Source organism: Piliocolobus tephrosceles, chromosome 19 (assembly GCF_002776525.5).
Source record: "Piliocolobus tephrosceles isolate RC106 chromosome 19, ASM277652v3, whole genome shotgun sequence".
In the NCBI taxonomy this organism is placed as follows: Eukaryota; Metazoa; Chordata; class Mammalia; order Primates; family Cercopithecidae; genus Piliocolobus; species Piliocolobus tephrosceles.
Genome location: NC_045452.1, coordinates 17,132,666 through 17,157,414, shown reverse-complemented (window position 1 = coordinate 17,157,414; position 24,749 = coordinate 17,132,666). Strand labels below are relative to the sequence as shown.

Here is a 24,749-nt window from a genome sequence, read left to right as displayed (position 1 = left end):
AAAAAAAAAAAAAAAAAAAAAAAAAATTTTTGGCCTCTAGTTGCTAATTATTAAGCTGGGTGATGAGTACAAGAGGATTCGTTATACTATTCTCTTTATATTCTAATGTTTGAATTATCCATAATAAAAAGTAAAACATAAATTCTCAGCCAATCTGCTCCTTCCTATGGTCACAAAGCCCCTGAGCCACTAGTGTACAGGACTGGGACAGTCTCTCTCCACCTTGTCTCCATTTCTCAACGCCCTCCTCGGGCTGAACAAGAGAACCCGACACGAGCAGAAGTTTGGCTGGGGCTCTCAGAGAAACCAGGAAGAGGCTGTGGGAAGCAGAAGCGAGGCTGGGGAGGCGTAATTCAAGGCTCCATGCCTGCATCATTACAGTGAAGTGGCCATCACCACCTCAACCTAACACCTGGTCAGTCTCAGCATAGTGGATGGTGGGATGCAGTGAGGGATCCAGTATCACCCACAAGCATTCTTGCCCGGTATGTGAAATCGAAACCCAGTCAGGCCTTTGCATCTAACTTCCAGGTTCCAAAAATCACAGAGGGGGAAGGGGCATGTTTTAACCACCCCAAGGAGGCTTTCAGATAAATCCAAAAGGCAGCACATTCTACAGGATAATGGCCCCTGCTTCTTCAGCAAATCAATAATGTATCTGTGAAAGAACTTACACCCAGAGTAAAGGAAGCTGTTCTGGATTAAAAGAGACTTAAACAACAATCCAATACAATGCCTGGTCCTGGCTGAGACACACGAGCTGTAAGAGGCATGCGAGGTAATTAGATCAATCTGAACCTAGACCGCATATTCAATGATACTAAGTGATCTTTGATGTTTCAGCTGAGGTGCTGATGATGGTATTGAGAGTATGTAAGAAAACTTCTTTTTTTTTTTTTCAGGATAAAGCATCATGTCTGTAATTTATTTTTTATTTTTAAAGACAGGGTCTTGCTCTATCACGCAGGCTTAAGTGCCGAGAGGCACAATCAGAGCTCACTGTAACCTCAAACTCCTGGGCCCCTTGATCCTCCCACTTCAGCCTCCCAAGGGGCTTGGACTATAGGCATATGCCTCCATACCTAGCTTTGTTGCTTTTTGTTTTTTTTTGGAGAGCCAGGGTCTCAAACTCCTGGTATCAAGCAATCTTCCTCGGCCTCCCAAAGTGCTAAGATTAGAGGCATGAGCCACCGTGCGTGACTTTAAAATTCTTTAGCAAAAAATAAAAAGGAGAAAATAGGAAACAACGCAAAATATTAATTATTAAATCCAGGTGAAGCTATATGGGGTTCATTATACTACTCTGCTTTTGGGTGTGTAATTTTTCATAATGAAACACACACAAAAAAAAAAAACAAGGAAAGTTCCTTTTGTCTCCAGGAGGAGACAGGTTCAGAAAGGTCAAGTGCCTCGCTCAAGGTCACACAGCTAGCACTCTGGTCTGCCTGCATCCAAAGCCCTCTGCACCACGCAGCAGCCACTGCCCCCCGACCCACCTTCAGGCTACGAATGCTAGAAGGGCTGGCGTCCGACTTGAGCATGACCTGGATGTCCTGGAGCATCTCCTCCCCTGAAGGCCGGGGCCGGGTGACCTCATCAGCTACCTCCTTGGCAGCTTCCTCAAGCTGGAGAAAGGGAAGAGCACAGGTTGTTAGTAACTGGGGCAGAGCAGCCCTGGGGAGCTCAGGGATGGGGTCCCACTCACCAGCTGCAGGTGCTCGGCTGGCTGCTTGTACAAGTAGTCGGCCAGGTCCTCATCAAAGCTGGCCAGATCCTCCATCTCCACCTCAATCCAGTACTCCCCCAGGTTGTAATGCCGCTTGAGTTCATCCCTGGAGTGGGCACGTAGCAGGGTGGGGCAGGAAGGGTGCAAAGAAGAGGAAACCAACACTGGTTGAGGTGTGCCTGCACCCCTGAATCTGCCCACACCACAGCCAGCATGACCTCACCATTCCTCTTCCCAAACACACATCTAATTCCAGATCCATTATTTAACCCCGCAGAGGCTACTGACTGCTGGCACAGGCATGCCCTAAAGCTCCGTGGAAGGGGTCCAAAAGATAGTCAAAGGATGTTTCAACCCTCAGGCCAGCGTGCACAAAACAAACCAGTTCTGTCACTGAAGGACTCCGCGGAGCTTTTAACTTACTCTTGGAGACTGACAATGCACACACCTCAAACGTGGGGCCCGGGGCAGTGGCTCACGCCTGTAATCCCAACACTTTGGGAGGCTGAGGAGGGTGGATTACTTGAGGCCAGGAATTCAACACAAGCCTGGGCAACATGGCAAAACCCAGTCTCTACTAAAATTACAAAACTAGCCAGGAATGGTAGCGTAAGCCTGTAGTCCCAGTTACTGACGCATGAGAATCGCCTGAACCCGAGGTGGAGGCTGCAGTGACCAGAGATCTTGCCAGGGCACTCCAGCCTGGGTGACAGACTGAGACTCTGACTCAAAAAAAAAAAAATCAAAAAGGTGCCAGCCTCGCCAACATGGAGAAACCCCATCTCCACTAAAAATACTTTTTTTTTTTGAGACGGAGTCTCGCTTTGTCGCCCAGGCTGGAGTGCAGTGGTGTGATCTCGGCTCACTGCAAGCTCCGCCTCCGGGTTTACGCCATTCTCCTGCCTCAGCCTCCCAAGTAGCTGGGACTACAGGCGCCCGCCACCTCGCCTGGCTAGTTTTTTTGTATTTTTTTTAGTAGAGACGGGGTTTCACCGTGTTAGCCAGGATGGTCTCGATCTCCTGACCTCGTGATCCGCCCGTATCAGCCTCCCAAAGTGCTGGGATTACGGGCTTGAGCCACCGTAAAAATACTTTTAAAAAACTAGCTGGGTGTGGTGGTGGGAGCCTGAAATCCCAGCTACTCAAGGGACTTAGGCAGGAGAATCACTTGAACCCAGGAGGCAAAGGTTGCAGTGAGCCGAGATCATGTCACTGCACTCAAGTCTGGGTGACAGAGCAGGACTCTATCTCAAAAAAAAAAAAACCCAAAACAATAAAAAAAACTGGAGGCACCAACTCAGCAGAAGACACATCTGCCTCATCAACGTCTAGTCAGACTCTGTTTTTTGTTTTTCTTTAAACAGAGATTGGGTTTCACTATGTTACCTAGCCAGGTCTTGAACTCCTGGGCTCAAATGATCCACTGGCCTCGGCCTCCCAAAGTGTTGTGATTACAAGCAACAGCCACTGTGTCCGACTCAGATGCTTAGCAGAGCATCCCATAAGACTACTGTTGCAAGAACACATTTGGGGACCACTGACCAACGCACAGGCTGCTCCCCAGCCTCGCAGTATCACAGGCCTGAGCCCCGTCTCCCTTATGTCCAGGAGCCAGTAAAATAGCCAGGCTGGCACTGAAAGCCGCTTGCTGTGAGGACACCCCAGACCTCTATACAAGCAATTGCTCCTACCTAGACAGAATGCTTTCTACACCTCCAACTCTGCCCTTAGCTCACAGGTCACCTCAAACTTCAGCCCCCCCCCGAAAACTTCCCTAAGTCCTTTCACCTTCCTCTGTGGAGGAAATGACCACCGTGGAATTCATCTGATGGTCTTCACGACTCGCTCCCCTGACTTACGAGCTTCTCTAGGACAAAAAGCACGTCTTTTCATCTTTGTATTGCAGTGCCTGGCACACAGGTGGGCGGTATCAGCTGCTGCATGAATAAGTGAAGGCAGGAATGGCTTTGCCCATTTCTAGCCTGGTAAGGCCCAGAGACACTGACACCTGGAAGTCACTCAGCTAATAACGGCCCAATGCTGAGCCTGCAACAGCATGTTCTCTGCATTTTAACATCTCAGGGATAGAGGCTGGGCCTGTGAGGATTCTCATGATGTCACAGGTCGTACAACCAACTAGAAGCAGGAGCCAGGTCCAGTTTCAGTGCTGCAGCCCAGCACCCACAACAGTATCTGGCAGGAAGTTGGGTCTCGAACAATGAAGGTGCAAGACTGGTATAAATAAATGAATGAGTGAAGTGAAGCGAATCCTAACTGCCATCTTTACCTTTTACACCTACAGGGAACTTGAGTTTGTCAAGTCTCAGACGTGACACGGAAGGATGATAGGAAGCAGATGAACAGGAACAAGATCTGGATAAAGAACCAAATGGTCCAAGTGGCACTAGCTGGTTGCTGGTGGCCCACTCAACAGGTGACTCACCCAGAAGTTAACTCCAGGTATAGATAAAATACACAAAGCAGGCCCGGTACGCTGGCTCACGCCTCTAATCCCAGCACTTTGGGAGACAAAGGCGGGTGGCTCACTTGAGGTCAGGAGTTCGAGACCAGAATGGCCAACATGGCTAAACTCCGTCTCTACTAAAATTACAAAAAATTATCCGGGCGTGGTGGTGGCGGGGCCCTGTAGTCCCAGCTACTCCGGAGGCTGAGACATGAGAACTGTTTGAACCCGGGAAGCAGAGGTTGCAGTGAACCGGGAGCAGTGAGCCGGGATCGCGCCACTGCACTCCAGCCTGGCGAAAAAACGAGGCTCTGTCTCTAAATAAATAAATAAATGTAAATAAATAAACAAATAATAAAGCAAAATACACAAAGCCTTATACCACGGGGTGAGGCTGCCGGGATGAGCCCTGTGACCCAGGACCGGCTCTTCCCCCCGTCTGGGCCCATCCATCTGTGCTCGGACTGTCCAGGACTCTAGCAGGCTGGTGGAGGTGTGTGTGTGGCCACACTGCAACTGCGAGCCCCGGCCCCGCAGGAGCCGCACCTGTATTTGAAGGTGAAGCCCGTGCGGTCGGTGCCCACTCGGTACTGCCGCAGGAACTCCTTGAAGCGCCTCTGCAGCTGCGATTTGCGGGCCTGCCCCTCGTCGGCCGCGGCGTCGCCCCCGAAACTGTCGCTGTAGAAAATACCAGGATCGTCGAATCCCGACATCACTGCGCCTGGCGTGGGAACAAACGGCCAGAACAAGCTGGGGACAACGCCTGGCACCTCCTCCCCTCCAACGCCTGGGTCCCTGCCCGGAGTCCGGAGCCGGGGGGACCCAGGCTGCGCTCCCGGACTCCAACCACAGTTCCCGAGAAACCCCTGTCCCACTCCAACTAGGCCCCGAAACCCTGATGCCTGCTGGCCCCCAGTCCCAGTCCCACTGGCCTCACCTCTGGTTTTCTGTACTTCACAAACCAGGGCAGAGAAGAACCTCCACGCTCAGCCGCCGAGTTTCGCGCGAAAAACAAGAGGCGGCGTTCGGCAGCCACAGCCGCTGCGCTCCCATTGGTTGGCCGGAGACCCGCGGCCAGCGATTGGAGGGTTCTGAGCCCTCCAGCCCCGCCTCCGGGACTGGCTGCCGAAGATGATTGGCTGCAAGGTGCATGACCTCGCCTCCTTCCGGACTCCATTTTGTGTGCGGAACAATTTGGCGCGAAACTTCTGGCTGGGGAGGAAGCGGCGGCGCTGGACTGGGCGGACGCAAAGATGGCGGAGGGGCCGGCGGACGCAAAGATGGCGGAGGGGCCGGCGCACGGAGGGTAACTTTACGTGCTTTCTTTTTTATTTTCTTGAGTTTTTTTCCTAAGGCATGGTGTCGCTCTGTCGCCGAGGATGGAGTATCGCCGAGGATGGCGCGATCGCGGCTCACTGTAGCCCGAACCTTTGGGCTCAAGCGATTCTTTCGCCTCAGCCTCCTGTGTAGCTGGGACCACAGGCGCACGTGATTTTCTTAAAATATTTCATAAAGACGGAGACTCACCATCTTGCCCAGGTCTCGAACACCTGCTCTCAAGTGATCTGCCCGCCTTGGCGTCCCAAAGCACTGGGATTCCTGGCCTGAACTACCGGGCCGGGCTTGCGTGCTTTTCTTAAGCCTTCTTTTAAAATCTTGTGAAAAAAAAATGACCCCTTTCATAGCCATAGGGAGAATAAACTAGAAGCTCAGAAATAATTGGGTCCAGGGTATCTTGCTTACTTGCCTTTTTCTCTGGTGCCGGCTCTGGTGGTCGCATAAAACAAATCACAGGGGCCCATTTTGCGATGGGAGACTGTGCCCTGAGGAGTATTCGCTTGCCCGTCTTGAGGCCGGTTCTCTGGGCCTGAGGCTCAGAGGAACCCCTGTCCTCTAGCTGGTAGTGGGACAGGGCGATTACCGCGCGACTCACCTGCGTCCCTGACCCGGATTCTCGCAGCCTGACACACTGCTTTTATTTGTTTATTTATGTATTGAGACGGAGTCTTGCTCTGTCGCCCAGGATGGAGTGCAGTGGCGCAATCTCAGCTCACTGCATCATCTACCTCCCTGGTTCAAGCGATTCTCCTGCCTCAGCCTCCCAAGTAGCTGGGACTACAGGCGGACGCCAGCACCACGGCCAGCTGATTTTTGTATTTTTAGTATAGACAGGGTTTTACCATGTTGTCCACACTGGTCTCGAACTCCTGACCTCAAGTGATCCACTCCCCCTGAGCTCTCAAAGTGCTGGAGTTACAGGCGGGAGCCACCGCGCCCGGCCCGACCTCATTCTGTTTAACAGATGCTTAATTTTTTGTAGTATAGTGACAAAGACTCTCCTTAACCAAACTAGCCAGGTTCCTCTGGGCTCCCTTCACTCGGAAGCCTGAACCTTGATCTACAGGCACTGTGGCTCGTGCCTGTAATCCTAACACTTCAGGAGGCCAAGATGAGAGGATCCCTTGAGTCCAGGAGTTGAGACCAGCCTGGGCAACATAGCAAGATCCTGCCTCTCTAGAAATGTGTTGATTTTTTCTTTTCTTTATTTTTTTTTGAGACGGAGTCTGGCTCTGTCACCCAGGCTGGAGTGCAGTGGCTGGATCTCAGCTCACTGCAAGCTCCGCCTCCTGGGTTTACGCCATTCTCCTGCCTCAGCCTCCTGAGTAGCTAGGACTACAGGCGCCCCCCACCTCGCCCGGCTAGTTTTTTGTATTTTTTTTTTTTTAGTAGAGACGGGGTTTCACCGTATTAGCCAGGATGGTCTCGATCTCCTGACCTCATGATCCGCATGTCTCGGCCTCCCAAAGTGCTGGGATTACAGGCTTGAGCCACCACGCCCGGCTAATTTTTGTATTTTTATTAGATATGGGGTTCTGCCATGTTGGTCAGGCTGATCTTGAACTCCTGACCTCATGATCCGCCCACCTTGGCATACTAAAGTGCTGGGATTACAGGTGTGAGCCGCCACACCGGGCCTTTTTTTGTTGTTGTTTGTTTTGTTTTGTTTTGTTTGAGACAGTCTCAGTCTGTTGCCCAGACTGGAGTGCAATGGCACGATCTCGGCTCACAGCAACCTCTGCCTCTCTGGTTCAAGCAATTCTTCTGCCTCAGCTTCCCAAGTAGCTGGGCTTACACGTGTGTGCCACCACGCCTGGCTAATTTTTTTTTTTTGTATTTTTAGTAGAGACGGGGTTTCACCATGTTGGCCAGCCTCAAACTCCTGACCTCAGGTGATCCACCCGCCTCGGCCTCCCAAGGTGCTGGAATTACAGGCATGAGCCACCGTGCTCAGCCTGAAATTTTTTTTTAATTAACTGGGCATGGTGGAGCACACCTATTGTCCTAGCTACTCAAGAGGTCAAGGTGAGAAGATGGCTTGAGCCCAGGAGTTTGAGACTGCAGTGAGTTTCTATTGCACCACTGCACTTCAGCCGGAGCGACAGAGCAAGACTCATCTCTAAAAAGAAAAAAAGACAGGCCAGGCATGGTGGCTCATGCCTGTAATCCTAGCATTTTGGGAGGCTGAGGTGGGAGTTCGAGACCAGCCTGGCCAACATGGTGAAACCCCGTCTCTACTAAAAATACGAAACAGCCAGGCGTGGTGGCAGGCGCCTGTAATCCCAGCTACTTGGGAGGCCGAGGGAGGAGAATTGCTTAAATCTGGGGAGGCGAAGGTTGCAGTGAGCCGAGATTATGCCACTGCACTCCAGTCTGGGTGACAAGAGTTGAGACTTAGTCTCAAAAAAAAAAAGAAAAGAAAAAAAGACTTAAATACTAACAGTTTCTAACAGCTGCTAACACCTCTGAAATGACTCTAGCCAGCCCCCGCTAAGGTGCCTGCCTGAGAAAACTCAAGGCTTCTGATAAATGTTTCCCGTTTATTCCAGGCAACAACTGAGAATACGACCTCTGTCTCCCAGTCTCTGTGGGAGGCAAAAATTCTAACTTTAATCATTGCCAACTGGCAGACACAGCTAGCCTCAATGCATTTACACTGACTTAACCTTTTGTAATTTTTCACTTCACTGACTCTGCTAATCACTTGTCCACCCCTTCCTCCCTCAATCTTCCTTTTTTTTTTTTTTTTTTTTTTGAGACAGGGTCTCTGTTGCCAATGCTGGAGTGCAGTGGTGCGATCACAGCTCACTGCAGCCTTGACCTCCCAGGCTCATGTGATCCTCCCACCTCAACCTCACCACCACACCTGGCGAATTTATTTATTCATTTGTAGAGGTGGGGTTTTACCATATTGCCCAGGCTGGTCAACCTCCCTTTAAAATACCTCTGTGCAAATTAAAGCCGAGTTCAGTTCATACTGGACTCTTTTCCCTATTGCAATAAGGAAAAGATCATTACTGATTAAAATCTGTGCTTACCACTTTAACTAGTGTCTGGCTTTGTTCGACAATTGATAGGAAAAAAATATTCAGCCATTCTCCTATTGGTAGAATTCAAGATAGTTTCTCTCTCTCCCCTCCCCTCTCCCTTCCTTTCTTTGTCAGTACAATGAATATCTATGCCCCTTTCACAGATGAGGAAACTGGGCCCAGGGCAGGAGAGTCCCAGCTGCTATTTGGTTTTTGTTTTGTTTTTTTGAGACGAGTCTTGCTCTGTTGCCAAGGCTGGAGTGCGGTGTTGCGATCTTGGCTCACTGCAACTTCAGCCTCCCGGATTCAAGTGATTCTCCTGCCTCAGCCTCCCCAGTAGCTGGGATTACAGGCATGCGCCACCACTCCCAGCTAATTTTGTGGTTTTAGTAGAGACAGGTTTTCACCATGTTAGCCAGGCTGGTCTTGAACTGGCCTCAAGGAATCCACCAGTCTCAGCCTCCCAAAAGTGTTGGGATTACAGTTGTGGGCCACTGCGTCCGGCTCCAGCTGCTATTTGAATGCCTATGCTTTGCATACGTGACCATATGTGCTCCTGGACCTGCGTGTGCATTGGAATCTCCTAAGGTACTTTTCATAAATACCGATTCTAGGCCGGGCACAGTGGCTCATGCCTGTAATCCCAGCACTTTGGGAGGCCAAAGCGGGCAGATCACAAGGTCAGAAGATCGAAACCATCCTAGCTAACACGGTGAAATCCCGTCTCCACTAAAAATACAAAAAATTGGGCCGGGAGCAGTGGCTCATGCCTGTAATCCCAGCACTTTGGGAGGCAGACTGTGGGTGGTTCACGAGGTCAGGGGTTTGAGACCAGCCTGAACAACATGGTGAAACCCCCTCTCTACTAAAAATACAAAAATTAGCTGGGCCTGGTGGCGGGCGCCTGTAATCCCAGCTACTCAGGAGGCTGAGGCAGGAGAATTGCTTGAACCCAGGAGGTGGAGGTTGCAGTAAGCCAAGATCACACCACTGCACTCCAGCCTGGGCGACAGAGCAAGACTTCATCTCAAAAAAAAATTTTTTTTAATAAATACATACATACATACATACATACATACAAAAAATTAGCCGGATGTGGTAGCAGGCGCCTGTAGTCCCAGCTATTCGGGGCGGCTGAGGCAGGAGAATGACGTGAACCCAGGAGGCGGAGCTTGCAGTGAGCCGAGATCACACCACTGCACTCCAGCCTGGGCAACAGAGCGAGACTCTGTCTCAAAGGAAAAAAAAAACAATTCTAGAGCCCCATCCCAGGTCTCCAGAGTTAGGATGTCTCAGTGTGGAGCCCTGGATTCCATGGTTAAGTATCTCCAAGTAATTTTGATGCCACCATGCAGACTGGTGTTTGGACACCACAGGATCCTCCCACCAGCTGTGAAAGGTATGTGTATCGTTCTCATTTTACCAGTGAACAAAACGAGCCTTGAAGTGGAATAGTCGGACTAGGGACAAAGGTCTGCTGACTCCCAGTCCTCAGGTACTGGTCCTATAAAGAAACACCTTGGCTGGGCACAGTGGCTCACACCTGTAATCCCAGCACTTTGGGAGGCTGAGGCGGGTGGATCACGTGGTCCGGAGTTCAAGACCAGCATGGCCAACATGGTGAAAGCTTGTCTCTACTAAAACTAAAAAAATTAGCCAGGCGCGGTGGCAGGCGCCTATAATCCCAGCTACTTGGGAGGCTGAGGCAGGAGAATTGCTTGAACCTGGGCGGTAGAGGTTGCAGTGAACTGAGATCACGCCACTGCCAGCCTGGGCAACAGAGTGAGACTCTGTCTCAAAAAAAAAACCAGAATGAAACTCCGTCTCAAAAAAAAAAAAAAAAAAAACACCTTGGCCAGGCACAGTGACTCACACCTGTAATCCCAGCATTTTGTGAAGCCAAAGTGGGAGGATCACTTTAGTTCAGGAGTTTGAGACCGGCCTGGGCAACATAGTGAAACCCCATCTCTACAAAAAGATACAAAAATTAGCTGGGCATGGTGGTATGCACTTGTAGTCCCAGCTACTCAGGAGACTGAGACCAGAGGATGGCATAAGCCCAAGAGGCGGAGGTTGCAGTGAGCCGAGATCGCACCACTGCACTCCAATGTGGATGACAAAGCCAGACCCTGTCTCAAAAAAAAAAAAATTGTCCCATGCTCTGCCCAGGATGCCTTCAGCAAAAGGTTTTTCGCTTTCCCAGATTGGGAGGCCACATATTCAGTATTTTCTTGATTTAGGGCCATAGGAAGGACTTAGGTTTTAGAGCTGGACAGACCTCAGTGAAATCCATCCTGACAGTCAGACAGTGGTAACACCCCCTGAACATAGGCACGCCATAGATGAGGTGACTCCGCAGTACAAGAATCACAAAACACTGGTCTCCTTCTTTGCATAATAGTAGCTAACTGTGTATGGCATTGGCATTTCACATGCATCTCATTTGCTTCTCAGGACAAGATAGGTGAGTTAGGTATCACTATATTCGTGTCACCAGTGATCAGATGGAGTCCCAGAGAGGTTAAGTGACTAACCTCAAAGTGGTGTAGCAGGAATTTGAACCTAAGAATTTCACTCCAGTCCCTAATAGTCACTGGACAGAAAATACAAATTTTGCCCCAGAATCTGCTCATTTCAGCCAAACAGGGCAATCCCATCCTCTATAAAGGTGCATCAAGCAGAGTTCAACACAAATATTCGCCCACCAGCTGCTTAAAGCTCACCTCCTGGTACAGGCACAGTGGCTCACGCCTGTAATTCCAGCACCTTGGGAGGCTGAGGCAGGTGGACTACCTGAGGTCGGGAGTTCGAGACTAGCCTGGTCAACATGGTGAAACCCCATCTCTACTAAAAATACAAAAATTAGCTGGGCATGGTGAGGAACATCTGTAATCCCAGCTACTCAGGAGGCTGAGGCAGGAGAATTGATTGAACCCGGGAGGCAGAGGTTGCAGTGGACCAAGATTGCGCCATTGTACTCCAGCCTGGGCGACAGAGCGAGACTCTGTCTCAAAAAAGAAAAAAGTTAAAAAGAAAAGCTCACCTTCTGTGTTCTCAAACAGACCAGCTCCTGCCAACCCCCCATCACTACCTCTCCTACCGAGCACGCAAGAAGCCAGGGAGGAAAAGGTCAGCTCCCCAAGAATAACAAAACCCATGAACAATACTTCAAGTTACTATCAGACAATGTTGTTTATTATTTCACATAAAAGTTAGACCAAGGCCACAGTGCCGTTAAACACCTCCCTCCCCACCCACGCATGGCTCAAAAACCACCCCAACCCTGCTATAAAAACAATAGAACACAACAAAAATACTGCATTTGAGGCTGAGCCAGGAACAGAGTGGCTCCAACAAACATAAGACAAAAAGACAAGACACAACATCTTTTCAGTTTTATGTAAAAATTGCCATGGCCCACGGGGAAAGTGGTCATGGCTGTGTCAACAAGGATACTTCAAACTCAGGACTTTTGGAGGTTTCAGATAGCTGCCACATCTGGCTGGGGTGTCTTCTAGGCTCTGCTGCAGGAACTGAGGATGCTGAAGGGCAGGGCTGGATCCTTTGGCCCACTCTGAAGTTTAGGCCGTTGGCTGGATGTGCTTTTCGTTGGGGAAGATGCCATAGGCTCCTTCCTCCTTTCCAGAGAGAGGGAACAGTGAGAGGGATGGAGGCCCTGAAAGCCTCCCGTGCCCACGATAAGGAAGCCAGCTAAGAGATTTCCCTCTCTAGAAAGAAGGCCTTCCACTGGACAAAGTTCGTGGCCCTGGGAGCCAGCGCGCCTGCATTCACATGGCATAAAGCCCTACGGCAACTGTCGCCACCAGAAAGCTGAGCGTAAGGACCCATCGGAGAAGCGGAGCCTGGGAGCGGGTGTTGAGTGGGGGCTTCCCTCTGGGAGTCTCCACGGGGGCAGAGTCTGAAAGAGAAAATGGGGCAAGGTCAATAACAGGTGGGCATGCAGCAGGGTGTCTGATGTCATAGAAAAGCAAAGCAGAGTGGCCTCAGGGTCTGTGGTACAGTCCCTGCTCAACGCCAGGATTCTGCAAGACCACAAACAGGTGTCCCTCTAGCCACTGCTTGGATACCTTCAAAGACAGGCAGCTCACTACTTTTCCAAGCTGTCTGTTATTCCCCGTGCAGCCAGGCCACATTGTGAAAACAATCTTGGTGGCCGGGCGCGGTGGCTCAAGCCTGTAATCCCAGCACTTTGGGAGGCCGAGGTTTGTGGATCCCAAGGTCAGGAGATCGAGACCATCCTGGCAACACTGTGAAACCCCATCTCTACTAAAAATACCAAACAAATTAGCCGGGCGTGGTGGCGGGCACCTGTAGTCCCTGCTACTCGGGAGGCTGAGGCAGGAGAATGGTGTGAACCCAGGAGGCGGAGCTTGCAGTGAGCTGAGATCACGCCACTGCACTCCAGCCTGGGCGACAGAGCAAGACTCCGTCTCAAAAAATAATAATAATAAAAAAAAAGAGTAGAGATACTAGAGTCAGACAGTCAGGTCCCTCTCCATCTGTAGCCCAGAGGAAATGCCCCTCCCTGGATGCTCTCACCTTGCCCTTTGTTGCTGGCCCGCTGGCGAAGCCCTGGTGCCTGTGAGGGGCTCTGGTCCTTGGTGTCATGTGTCAGCAGCTCCTGCAACTCCTCAAAGAGCTAAAAGACAAAAGACACACATGCCTATCTCAGTGAGAGATGCTGCCAGGTCCCAGCTGAAGGTAGGACCTTAAGACCTTACGTTGTGTTAGGAAATATTTTGGAAATAACAAGATGGTAAGAAAAATATTGGCCGGGCGCAGTGGCTCACGCCTGTAATCCCAGCACTTTGGGAGGCCAAGGCGGGCACATCACGAGGTCAGGAGTTCGAGACCAGCCTAGCCAACATAGTGAAACCCCATCTCTACTAAAGAAACAAAAAATTAGCTGGGTGTGGTGGCGCATGCCTGTAATCCCAGTTACTTGGGAGGCTGAGGCAGGAAAATTGCTTGAACCTGGTAGGCGGAGGTTGCAGTGAGCCGAGATCGCGCCATTGCACTCCAGTCTGGGTGACAGGGTGAGACTCTGTCTCAAATAAATAAATAAATAAGTAAATATTCATGTCCCTTTCATCCACCTTAAGAGATAAGATGTTCCAAGCCCAATTGACTCCCCTGCCTGCTCTTGCCCTCCCAACTGATAACAATGATCCTGGATCACTGTGGCCACCCATGTCCTTAGCCTGTGTCGCCGTGCAAAAGGCTGCGTTGCTTGTTTTGAAATAATATTAAGTGGTATCCTTGTACATGCACTCTTCTGCGGCTGCTTTCTTCCCTTGAATTTAGATTTGCTAAATTCAGCCTTGGTGATGTGCGCTGAATGGTATTTGTTAGCCTTGCAGATGAGGAAACTGTAGCTCCTACAGGTTAAGTGCTTTGCCCAAGGACTGACCCAGAGGTCAGGCACCAAGAGCCATTTTTTTGTTTGTTTTTATTTTTGAGACACAGTCTTGCTTTGCTGCCGTTACCCAGCTGGAGTGCAGTAGCACTATCATGGCTTACTGTAGCCTTGACCTCCTGGGCTCAAGCAGTCCTCCCACCTCAGCCTCCCAAGTAGCTGGGACTACAGGTGCACGCTACTATGTCTGGCTTTTTTTTTTTTTCATTTTTATGTAGAGATGGGGTCTCACTGTGTTACCAGGGCTGGCCTCAAACTCCTAGGCTCAAGCCACTTTCCTGCTTTGGCCTCCCAAAGTGTTGGTATTATAGGCGCGAGCCTGAGAGCCAGTTCTGACCCCAAATCCCTTTTCTTTAAAAACAATTTTTTTAAATTTTTTTTTTTTTTTTTTTTGATAGAGACAGGGTCTTGCCATGTTGCTCAGGCTGGTCTGAAACTCCTGAGTCCAAGCAGTCCACCCACCTTGGCTTCCCAAAGAGCTGGGATTACAGGCGTGAGCCACTGCACCTGGCCTCCCTTTTCTTTTGACTACACTTCTCTGAAAGACACAGATTTTCTTCTTCCAAAACTGATTGGATTTTCTCAGGGGGTGGGAGGGACGGGAAAGGCCTTGTTCCGTAACGGGCCAGGACCAGAATCTTCTGCAATCCAAGGCTGGGATTAGGGAGCCAGGAGGGCATGAGCCCTAGCCCCAGGCCCCATGGCACCTCCAGGGGCTGGCAGAGAGAGAAGGCTCTATGACATCTGGTTAGAAGGATCCCCTCCACCTCTGCCCAAGAATTCATCCTTCCAGGCTTTGCCCAAACCCCACCTTCCCCCTGGATTTGAGACACTTGTAGAAAGAGGTAAACCTCTTTGGCTAGGCTGAGAGTCCCTGGAAGGCAGAGGCCACCTGTAACCCTGGGACTGCCAACCTGGCTACACACTAGTGCACACACAACTTAAACGTTGCCACAGACCGTTGTCACGCAGAGCTACAACTGATTCTCATGTTCCGTTGTGACAGTAGTGAAAATTTGAGGGCTTCCTCTTGTGCCAGACACTGATGTGGGGACTTTACTGCTGTAAACTCACTCAAGCCTTAAAAGTCTAACGTGTAGGTACCATTATTATCCCTATTTTACAGATAGGGAAACTGAGGTACAGAGAGATTAAGGCATTTGCCCAAGATCACCCAGCTAGTAAGTGGCAGTGCTGGAACCCTGGTTCCCTGTGTTAACCATGACCCATACCACCCTTCCCTACAATGAGAAGGATCCCTTGGAGGAACAGCAGGGGGAAGCAGAGGCTGCCCCAGGCTGCCCAAGCCTCACCTGGATGTTGAGCAGGAACGCGGTCTTGGCCTCTTCTATCACCCTCTGCCTGACCGCGGGAGTCATCTCCAGGGAGTTCATGCGGGAGCGGTAGAGCTGCTTGAACTTGGTGGCACTGGCAATGTTGGGGAAGGTGAAGAAGGCCAGGCCCTCGCCAGAGCTGGGCAGGTCCAGGGCTTTCTGAGCAATCTTCTTGAGCATCTGGCCCCCAGACAGGTCACCCAGGTAGCGGGTGTAGGCATGGGCCACCAGCAGCTCGGGCTCTGTGCGCCCCACCTCGTGGAGCCGCTTCACATAGCGCTGCATTGCCGGTGTGTAGGGGATGACTTCCTGCCAGCGGGGCCCGTACCAGAAGGCCAGGTCCTGCTCCAGGGCAGCCTTGCGGTGCAGCTCTTCTGGGAAGTAGACAGGGGCGAAGACTGGGCTCTCCTTGTTGCGCTCAATCTCCTCCTCCAGGGCCACATAGATGTGGTGCAGGGAGGCCATCACCAGCTGAAAGCAGAGTGAGCAGGTCAGGCCGCCAGCCACATGGAAGGCCCCCCCCACTCTGTCCGTCCCCTCCACTACTGCCTTTGGAAAGGCGCTCATCGCTTCTCAGCTGGGCTCTGACTTCTTCTGCCACCCCTCACTACACTCCTCTTCACACAGCAGCCAGAGGGATTTTTACAAGAGAAAAAGATGATCATGCACTTTCTCAGCCTAAAACCCTTTTACCCCACTGGGCAAAACAAGCAACCTAACTGAATCCTTATATAAAGATCCAACAAACTGGCCTGGCATGGTGGCTCAAACCCCTGTAATCCCTGCACTTTGGGAGGCTAAGGTGGGAGGATTGCTTAAAGCCAGAAGTCTGAGACCAGCCTGGGCAACATAGCCCAAAACACACCTCTACAAAAAATTCTTTTAAAAAACTAGCTGGCTGGGGCCGGGCGCGGTGGCTCACACCTGTAATCCCAGCACTTTGGGAGGCCAAGGCAGGCGTATCACAAGGTCAGGAGATCAAGACCATCCTGGTTAACATGGTGACACCACGTCTCCACTAAAAGTACAAAAAATTTAGCCTGGCATGGTGGTGGGCACCTGTAGTCCCAGCTACTTGGGAGGCTGAGGCAGGAGAATGGCATGAACCTGGGAGGTGAAGGTTGCAGTGAGCCAAGATAGCACCACTGCATTCCAACCTGGGCGACAGAGCGAGACTCCTCTCAAAAAAATGAAAAAATAAACTGGGCACGGTGGCTCACGCCTGTAATCCCGGCACTTTGGGAGGCCAAGGCAGGCGGATCACGAGATCAGGAGATCGAGACCATCCTGGCTAACACGGTGAAGCCCTGTCTCTACTAAAAATCCAAAAAAACAGCTGGGCTTGATGGCTGGCGCCTGTAATCCCAGCTACTACTTGAGAGGCTGAGGCAGGAGAATGGTGTGAACCCGGGAGGCAGAGCTTGCAGTGAGCTGAGATCACGCCACTGCACTCCAGCCTGGGCGACGGAGCGAGACTCCGTCTCAGAAAAAATAAATAAATAAAATAAAAATAAATAAATACATAAAAATGTTAAAAGCTAGCCAGCTGGGTGTGGTGGCTCACACCTGTAATCCCAACACTTTGGAAGGCCGAGGCTGGGGGATCAGAGGGTCAGGAATTCAAGACCAACATAGCCAAGAGACCAGCCCGGGCAATATGGTGAAACCCCATCTCTACTAAAAACACAAAAATTAGCCGGGCATGGTGGTGGACGCCTATAATCCCAGCTACTCGGGAGGCTGAGTAAGGAGAATTGCTTGAACCCAGGAGGCAGAGGTTGCAGTGAGTCAAGATTGTGCCATTGCACTCCAGCCTGGGCGACAGAGCAAGACTCTGACTCAAAAAAAAAAAAAAAAAAAACTTAGCCAGGTGTGGTGCTGCATGCCTGTAGTCCCAGCTACTCCAGAGGCCGAGGCAGGGGCATCACTTGAGCCCAGGATTTCAAGGTTGCAGTGAGCTGTGATCATATCACTGTACTTCAGCTTGGGGAACAGAGTGAGCAAGACCCTGTCTCAAAAAAAAAAAATCCAACAAAGGAATTGCTATTCCCATTTTACAGAAAAGGAAACTAAGGCTCAGAGAGAGTATGACACATGGAGGTTGCGCAGCTAGTAAGAAATGAAACTGGATTGAAGACCAGGCGTTGCTATGGACCCACCATGGCTCAGGAGAGGGGAATAGCTGAAATGGAAGTGGTTAAAGGAGATTGGCCATGTGCTTCTGGCTTTTGACCTCTGCGTGACCAACTACAGGGCACAATTCTCCTTCCTAGAGGCCTGTTCTGAACCCCACCACCTCTGGATGCTGGGCTTGGGCAACAGGTCCTGAGTGTACCTTGGATTGGGGCACTAACTCCTGTTACACATTAATACGTCCATTTGAATTTGAAGGAGAGCAAAGTTAAGACATTCAGGTTGGAGTTTCCAAAGTTATTTCTGTAAACATTCAAAGCAGCTCTATTCCATGAGGGCACAGAAAGCCAGGTAGCCTGGTACAAAAGAGCCTAGGTTTTTAAGTGTGACCGACCTGGTTCTCACCCAACTCTGCCAGTCCTTAGCTGTGTGACCATGGGTGACCCGCTTGCTCTCTCTGGTCCCAGCTTCCTATGCTATCCTAGAGCAGATGGTCTGAGGTCTGTGTGACTGTGCTAGCCAACTGTGCTAGTCCGCTCCTTCACCTGCCACATACTAGATGGGGCTGGTGTGAGGATTAAGTGAGAGGAGCTGGGCCAGCACAGAGGGCAGCCTGGCACTTAGTGCTCCCATGAGAAAGGCTGTGATAACTGCCACGTCCACCAGCTTAATGTAAGCGAGCACTGGATTCTCTCACGGATCTTGGTGCCTCCTTGGAACCCTGTGACTTAGAGGCAAAATCCAAAATCTAAGCTGGCTGGGGATAGGATATTCCAGCATTCACCTCCCTGCACCCACTGCCTCCAGCCACACTGCAGCAACCGGGTGTACCTCATCTTTTTAAGGCAGAGGGGAGGAGGATGAGGAAGACCCATTACAGGCCCAAGGGCCCCACCCAGCCTGGAACCACAGGTTAAATCTCTCCTAATTAAAGTATGTCTCAGTCGGGCGGTGGTTCACACCTGTAATCCCAGCACTTTGGGAGGCCGGGGCGGATGGATCATCTGAGGTCAGGAGTATAAGACCAGCCTGGCCAACATGGTGAAACCCCATCTCTACTAAAAAAAAATAACAAAAATTAGCCAGGCGTGGTGGCGGGCACCTGTAGTCCCAGCTACTCTGGAGGCTGAAGGAGGAGAATTGCTTGCACCCAGGAGGCGGAGGTTTCAGGGCACCGAGATCTTGCCATTGCACTCCAGCCTGGGCAACAGAGTGAGACTGTCTCAAATGAAATAAAATAAAATAAAATAAATATAAAGCATGTCTCCTGTTGGAAGTAGGGGGTGGCAGAGGGTACAGATTGCAAAAGGGACTGGGGTGAAGGTGGTGGGATAGATATAGCTCCCCACCCCCCACTCCCACACCCTCCGTTCAACCTGAACAAGCCTTTCCCCACACTGATGTTTTAACACCCAGTATCTTCCCGGTTCTTCGTCAAGTGCTTCCTTCTATTTGCATGAATTTCACAACAGTGCTGGGAAACAGCAAAATCAGTACCTGGCAATATAGTGGGTGCTTATGAAAACCCTGAAAAGGTGGCTTAGGGAGATTAGATGAGGCACCCTCAGTCTCACTGTTAGAAAAGGGTTCTGTTAAGGCTCCAACCTATATTACTCCTCATCTTCAGAGGCAAATTAGAGTTAGGTCAGGAATATAAGCTCTGAAATCACATCGGTCGTGGTTGATTTCAGCCTTTTCCATTTACTGGCTGTGTGACTTCCTGTTAGTCACTTAACCTCTCTGAGCCTTCCAGTCCTCATCCTTCTCATCAGGGTTGAAACACAGATTGCAAACCAAGTGTGCAAAATGCCCAACATGGAACCAGTGCTCAGTCAATGGCACTGCTGCCCCAGTCCCTCCACAACACTACAGAGCAGGCTGAACTTGCTGTGTGACCTTGGGTAACTCACCTTCCCTCCTCTGAGCCTCAGTGTCATCATTTGTAAGATGATTCCACTGGACATGCCCATCCGGTCCCTCAGCATCCCCTCTTAAACCACTGGCCTGAGCCTTGGGCCCACCCACACCTGCCACACCCTCCACCAGGGCTAGTCCCACCAAGCCACATACCTTGAAGCCCTCTCGGGTCACCTGGCCCTTCTGAAAGTTCCTCATGAACTCAGCATTCTCTGCCTGGGTGTGCACCTCCTTGGTGGCCTCCTTCAGGGCCTCTGACAAATCCTGGGGCATGCTGAGGAGGAAATGGGATGGGTGAACACAAAGCTGGCTGGGGGTGGGGTCCTTCCCAACTGCTGAGCTCCGGGAGCCACCCACCTGTAAGCAGGCCTCCAAGGATTCCCATTCTTATTCAGGCCACATCCCCAATCGCTTTAAGATGCAGCCTTGTGGCTGGGTGCAGTGGCTCACGCCTGTAATCCCAGCACTTTGGGAGCTGAGGTGGGTGGATCACCTGAGGTTAGGAGTTCAAGACCAGCCTGGCAAACATGGTGAAATCCCATCTCTACTAAAAATACAAAATTAGCCGGGCATGGTGGCGGGTGCCTGTAATCCCAGCGATTATGCCTATAACTGCTTGAACTCCGGAGGCAAATGTTGCATTGAGCTGAGATCACACCACTGCACTCCAGCCTTGGTGACAGAGAAACTCCATCTCAAAAAAAAAAAAAAAAGAAAAAGAAAAAAAAAAGGGCCAAGCGTAGTGGCTCACACCTGTAATTCTAGCACTTTGGGAGGCCAAGGCGGGCAGATCACCTGAGGTCAGGAGTTTGAGCCCAGCCTGGCCAACATTGGTGAAACCCTATCTCTACTAAAAATACAAAAAAAAAAATTAGCTGGGTTTGGTGGTGGGTGCCTGTAATCCCAATTACTTGGGAGGCTGAGGCAGGAGAATCGCTTGAACCCAGGAGGCGGAGGTTGCAGTGAGACGAGATCGTGCCACTGCACTCCAGCCTGGGCAACAGAGGAAGACTCCATCTCAAAAAAAAAAAAAAAAAAAAAAAAACCCAGAATCAACAACAACAAAAAAACAAATTCAGGCTGGGCATAGTGACTCTTGCAGCCTTATAAACACTCTTCAGTCATTAAAACACTAATTAGGCCGGGCGCAGTGGCTCAAGCCTGTAATCCCAGCACAGTGGAGAGGAGGAGGAGGTACAGCATAACCCAGGAAAAAGCAGAAGCTCCATGAACGTGCATCTCAAAGTTTGTAATTGCTTTGATTGGCTTTTAAACCCAATATTTAATTCAGTTATTGTGTTAAAGTTTCAGATGCAAATCTCATGACCCCCCTATCATGTTATGCTCATCATGAAGACGTCAGGGTTAAAAGGCCTGAAAAATTCTGCTTTAGTTAAAGAAAAAGTCTCTCCGGGAGTATTTCTGTCATGGGTCCATATCCCTGCCTCCCCATAGAATTGTCATTTTTCCCTTTTCTCCTGCCCTGCTTCCCGGAACATAATCCCCTGTTCTACAACACAGCTGGTCAAATTCTTGGGCGAAGCGGCACACACCTGTAAGTCCCAGCTAACTCTGGAGGCTGAGGTGGGAGGATGCGTGAGCCCAGGAGTTAAAAAAAAAAAAAAAAAAAAAATACTAACAAATTCTTGAAAGAAGGAAACGAGCGAGACCTGGAGGTGGGCAGACCAAGGTTCAAGACCCAGTTCTGACACCTGCTGACTGAATACTCTAGGGCATGTCGCCTCCCTGAACCGGGCAATCCTTATCTGTCAGACGCGGAACACCGTAGCCAGTGTGATGTCTGGCTCAGGTCCTCCATAGCTAGTGACGGACAGATGCCACCAAGAGAACCAAGCATGCTCCCCCAGGCTAGCGGAGCCCCAGGCATCTAGATTCAGCAGACAGCAGCTCCAAGCACACCTCAAAAGTTGGATTAAAACAAAATTGACTCCCTCACAGGGAAGCCCCAGTGATCTAGATTCAGCAGAGAGCAACTCCAAACACACCTCGAAAGTTGGATTTAACAAAAATTGGCTACCTCAAAGGCTGGATACTCTAGGGACACTCCCGTCTTGGTCACCAACCGCATACCAGGGTGCCAGGCATGTAAATCACCGTTCCTCCCTCCAACCACCCTACGGGCACAGGCAGGATCAGAACCCCGCGCCTCCTGACTCCAGAGCCCAAGTTTCTGGCTCCCGGGCTCTGTCGCTGCGTGGCAGTGTGCCGGGTGGAACTGGGACGCCAGCTGGGAGGGGAGGGAAAGGCGCCCGTCCTGCGCCCCGCGCCCCGCGCCCCGCGCCCCGCGCTTGCCTGTCGGGTTGCGGACGCTCCATCCGGCCGGTGCTGGGCTCGTTCGTGCTGGCTCCGCGGGGGCGGCGGCTGCTCTGAGGACGCTGGAGAGCAGGCAGGCGTTGACTCTGCCGGAGCCGCGACCGGTCACATTTATGCTCGGCGGATCACGTGGGCCAGGCGGAACAGCTGAGGCCCACTTTCTGGCCGGGCGTTGCAACACCCGCAGGGGCCCGCGCCCAGCCCGCCCCGGGCCAGTGTGGGGTGGAGAGGAGCAGTCATATGACCCTGGGGAAACAAAGTCTGGCCATAGACTTTTAGAGAAAACACACACACACACACACACACACACACCCCTACCCCTTAAGGAAATCTGAGAAGCTACAGCCTCTGGGTGTGATTTTGCTCCTTCCAGAGCCCCCCTCTTCTGCTCCCTGTCCCCTTGGGACTTGATGCACCCCAGGCGTTCCAGAAGGTTCCAGAAAGCTGGGAGGCAGCGCTGCTCAGAGCAAGAGGCTGGTGGGTAACATCAGGAACTTAGCAACCCCAGACCCTGCTGTCTCCAGCTCCCAAAAATGCCACATTCTGGAGTCCTGTGCTGACTGCTTGCCTCCTCACACCCCCTTTAAATGTACATTTAGGATCTGGTTTTTTAGTTCCTGTCAAAAAACAGAGACTCTAGTATTTTCATGGTTCATCCCTACAACTGACCTGTGGGTTGAGGGGGGGGAGATCGCTCCCATTTTACAGATGGAGAAACTGAGGCTCAGAGGGGTGCAGTGGTGTCACACATGAAGCAGGAAGCCAGTGTCCTAACCCAGGGAGGAGACTAAGTCCCCACCTGCCTCCTCCACACTCCGGCAGCACCTGGTGCCCGCCTGGACTGGAACACCTGTCATACAAACTGCTTCCCTACTGGGATGCGTGGGACACTCTTCCAGGCACATTCAGGTCTGACTTATACTCAGTGCCTGCTCAGGGCCCAGAGCAGAGCTGGCCCTTGCTGATCGCCTATTGAATCAATTCTGCATGAGGTGGACTGCTTAGAACTTGGGGGAAATAGGGTCATTGGGTGAACCCAGAGGACAAAACAAATGGACCAGATGATTCATAGAGTCATTTCCCAGTACTATGATTCTCATTCTAATATTTTGTTTTGTTTTTTTATAAGATGGCTTTCAGGCCTGGCATGGTAGCTCACACCTGTAGTCCCAGCACTTTGGGAGGCCGAGATGGGAAGATTGTTTTGAGTTTGAGACTGGCCTGGGCAACATAGGGAGACCCTGTCTCTATAAAATATAAAATAAATTAGCTAGGCATGGTGGCACATGCCTATGGTCCTAGCTACTCGAGAGGCTGAGGCTGGAGGTTTGCTTGAGCCTGGGATGTAGAGGCTGGAGTGAGCTGTGATCACGCTACTGTATTCTAACCTGGGCAACAGAACAAGACCCTGTCTCTCAAAAAAAACAAAAAACAAACAAACAAACAAAAAAACAACTTCCTGGAATTCAAGGTGGGGCCACTACAGCCCAGAGGCACTTCTGAGATTGTATTGGAAAGGATCATTCTCCCAAAGGTGAGCTAACGGTCTTGAAAAAAATTCCCCTTCTTCCTCTGAAGGTTCCCTGAAAAATCAACTGACAAAAGTCATGTTAAGAGGAGAAGACGTACAAAAATGTATTGTAATGGGGTAATCACGGAAGAATGGTAACCTGTAACCCAGTGCAGTACAGTGGCTATCTAGCCTTTTTTATAGGGGAGAAGGGAGATAGGGAATACAGACAATTCTTTTGAAAGTCAGTAAATCATTAGCAAGAAGGAATGGCTCTGGAGGTGAAAGGCAGACTTTAAGGGAAGGTGGACGTGTGGACGTGAAGCTGCACCGGAACAAAGGTTGTCCTAGGCAGATAAAGTCCCCAGGTTATCTCTGGGCACTGCCCTCAGAAGAACAGGTAAATCTGTCTGGGTCTGCTGATGACTCCCAGTTTCTTTCTCTCTCCAGGATCTTTCCTGGATATTTGATGAGATTACTAGAAAAAGGGCTTAACATTGGCTGGGCGTGGTGGCTCACCCCTGTAATCCCAGCACTTTGGGAGGCTGAGGAAGGAGAATCGCTTGAACCCCAGAGGAGGAGCTTGCAGTGAGCCGAGATAGCACCACTGCACTCCAACCTGGGCAACAGAGCGAGACTCTATCTCAAAAGAAAAAGGACTTAATACAATTGCATTTGTTCTTGGTCAGATAAGGAAATTCCAGAGAGAGTCTGTCCCTGCTCTTGTGGTGGAACAAGACAAGCTTAGAGTGGACCTTGACCCTGAGGCAGCTCCTAAGGCCTCTCATCATGTCAAATCACCAGTTGTCCTGGTGTAACTTTCTGAGCCCCAACAGTGGCATGTAAAGCACAAAGATGGAGACCTTGCCTACTTTGCTTTGTAAATTTCCAGTTCCTGGAATAGTGCCTGGCAGGTCACAGACAGTTAATACTGAATGCATGCCTGAACGAATAGATGCTTCAAAGTCTCTTCCTGGGAAAAAAAAATAATATTGTTAGGCTGTAATATTACTGGGCTGATAGAATGGGCTGGAACCAAGCTACAGTTCCAAACTGTCATTCTAACCAGGCTTTATTGAGAATTTACTATGTGCAGGGAGACTTTAGACGCGCGATCTCAGCCCATCCTGACAACAGCCTTGCAAGCTATGGCCAATCATCATTTTCGTCTCTGTTTTGCCCACATAAGCACTGAGGGACAAAGAGGATAAGTCATTTTCCCAAGTCACACAGTTAATGATGGAAGAGCCAGGATTCAAACTACGGCCCTTTGAAGCCAGTCCCCACAGTCCTGACTACCACACCCCAATCCCTCTCACAGACGGTCCAGGAGTTGAGGGGAGATGAGTTTGCGTGTATAGATCCAGAGTCAGTCCATTCAGTGACCCTAGAGGGTAAAACTCGTGAGATCTGAACCCTTTTTATTTAACACAGGGAAGCAGAGACTCCCTAGAGCAGGAGGGACTTGGCCAGGCTATGCCCCCCATTGGAAAGAGAGCCTCCAGTGACCCAGGGTTCCTGGCTCCC

At 50.7% G+C, this 24,749-nt stretch overlaps 2 protein-coding genes across 2 annotated transcripts in view; both read right to left on the bottom strand.

Annotated features, from left to right (window-relative positions):
- MCM5 (minichromosome maintenance complex component 5) overlaps positions 1-5,273 on the bottom strand; it is a 25,693-nt gene extending 20,420 nt beyond the window's left edge. Inside the window, exons 1-4 of the mRNA XM_026449671.1 lie at positions 5,128-5,273; positions 4,737-4,911; positions 1,706-1,832; positions 1,497-1,625 (exon numbers count right to left, since the gene is read on the bottom strand). Coding sequence (XP_026305456.1) covers positions 1,497-1,625; positions 1,706-1,832; positions 4,737-4,903 — 423 coding nt within the window. The 5' untranslated portion in view covers positions 4,904-4,911; positions 5,128-5,273. The remainder of the gene's footprint in view (positions 1-1,496; positions 1,626-1,705; positions 1,833-4,736; positions 4,912-5,127) is intronic.
- Positions 5,274-11,730: 6,457 nt separating this feature from the next.
- On the bottom strand, positions 11,731-22,032 carry HMOX1 (heme oxygenase 1). Its single transcript, XM_023222098.1, has 5 exons — positions 21,692-22,032; positions 19,532-19,652; positions 15,308-15,799; positions 13,118-13,217; positions 11,731-12,476 (listed from the first exon to the last, which is right to left on the bottom strand). Exons 1-5 carry the CDS (start codon positions 21,712-21,714, stop codon positions 12,346-12,348), a joined length of 867 nt encoding a protein of 288 aa, XP_023077866.1. The 5' UTR covers positions 21,715-22,032; the 3' UTR covers positions 11,731-12,345.
- Positions 22,033-24,749: the final 2,717 nt, after the last annotated feature.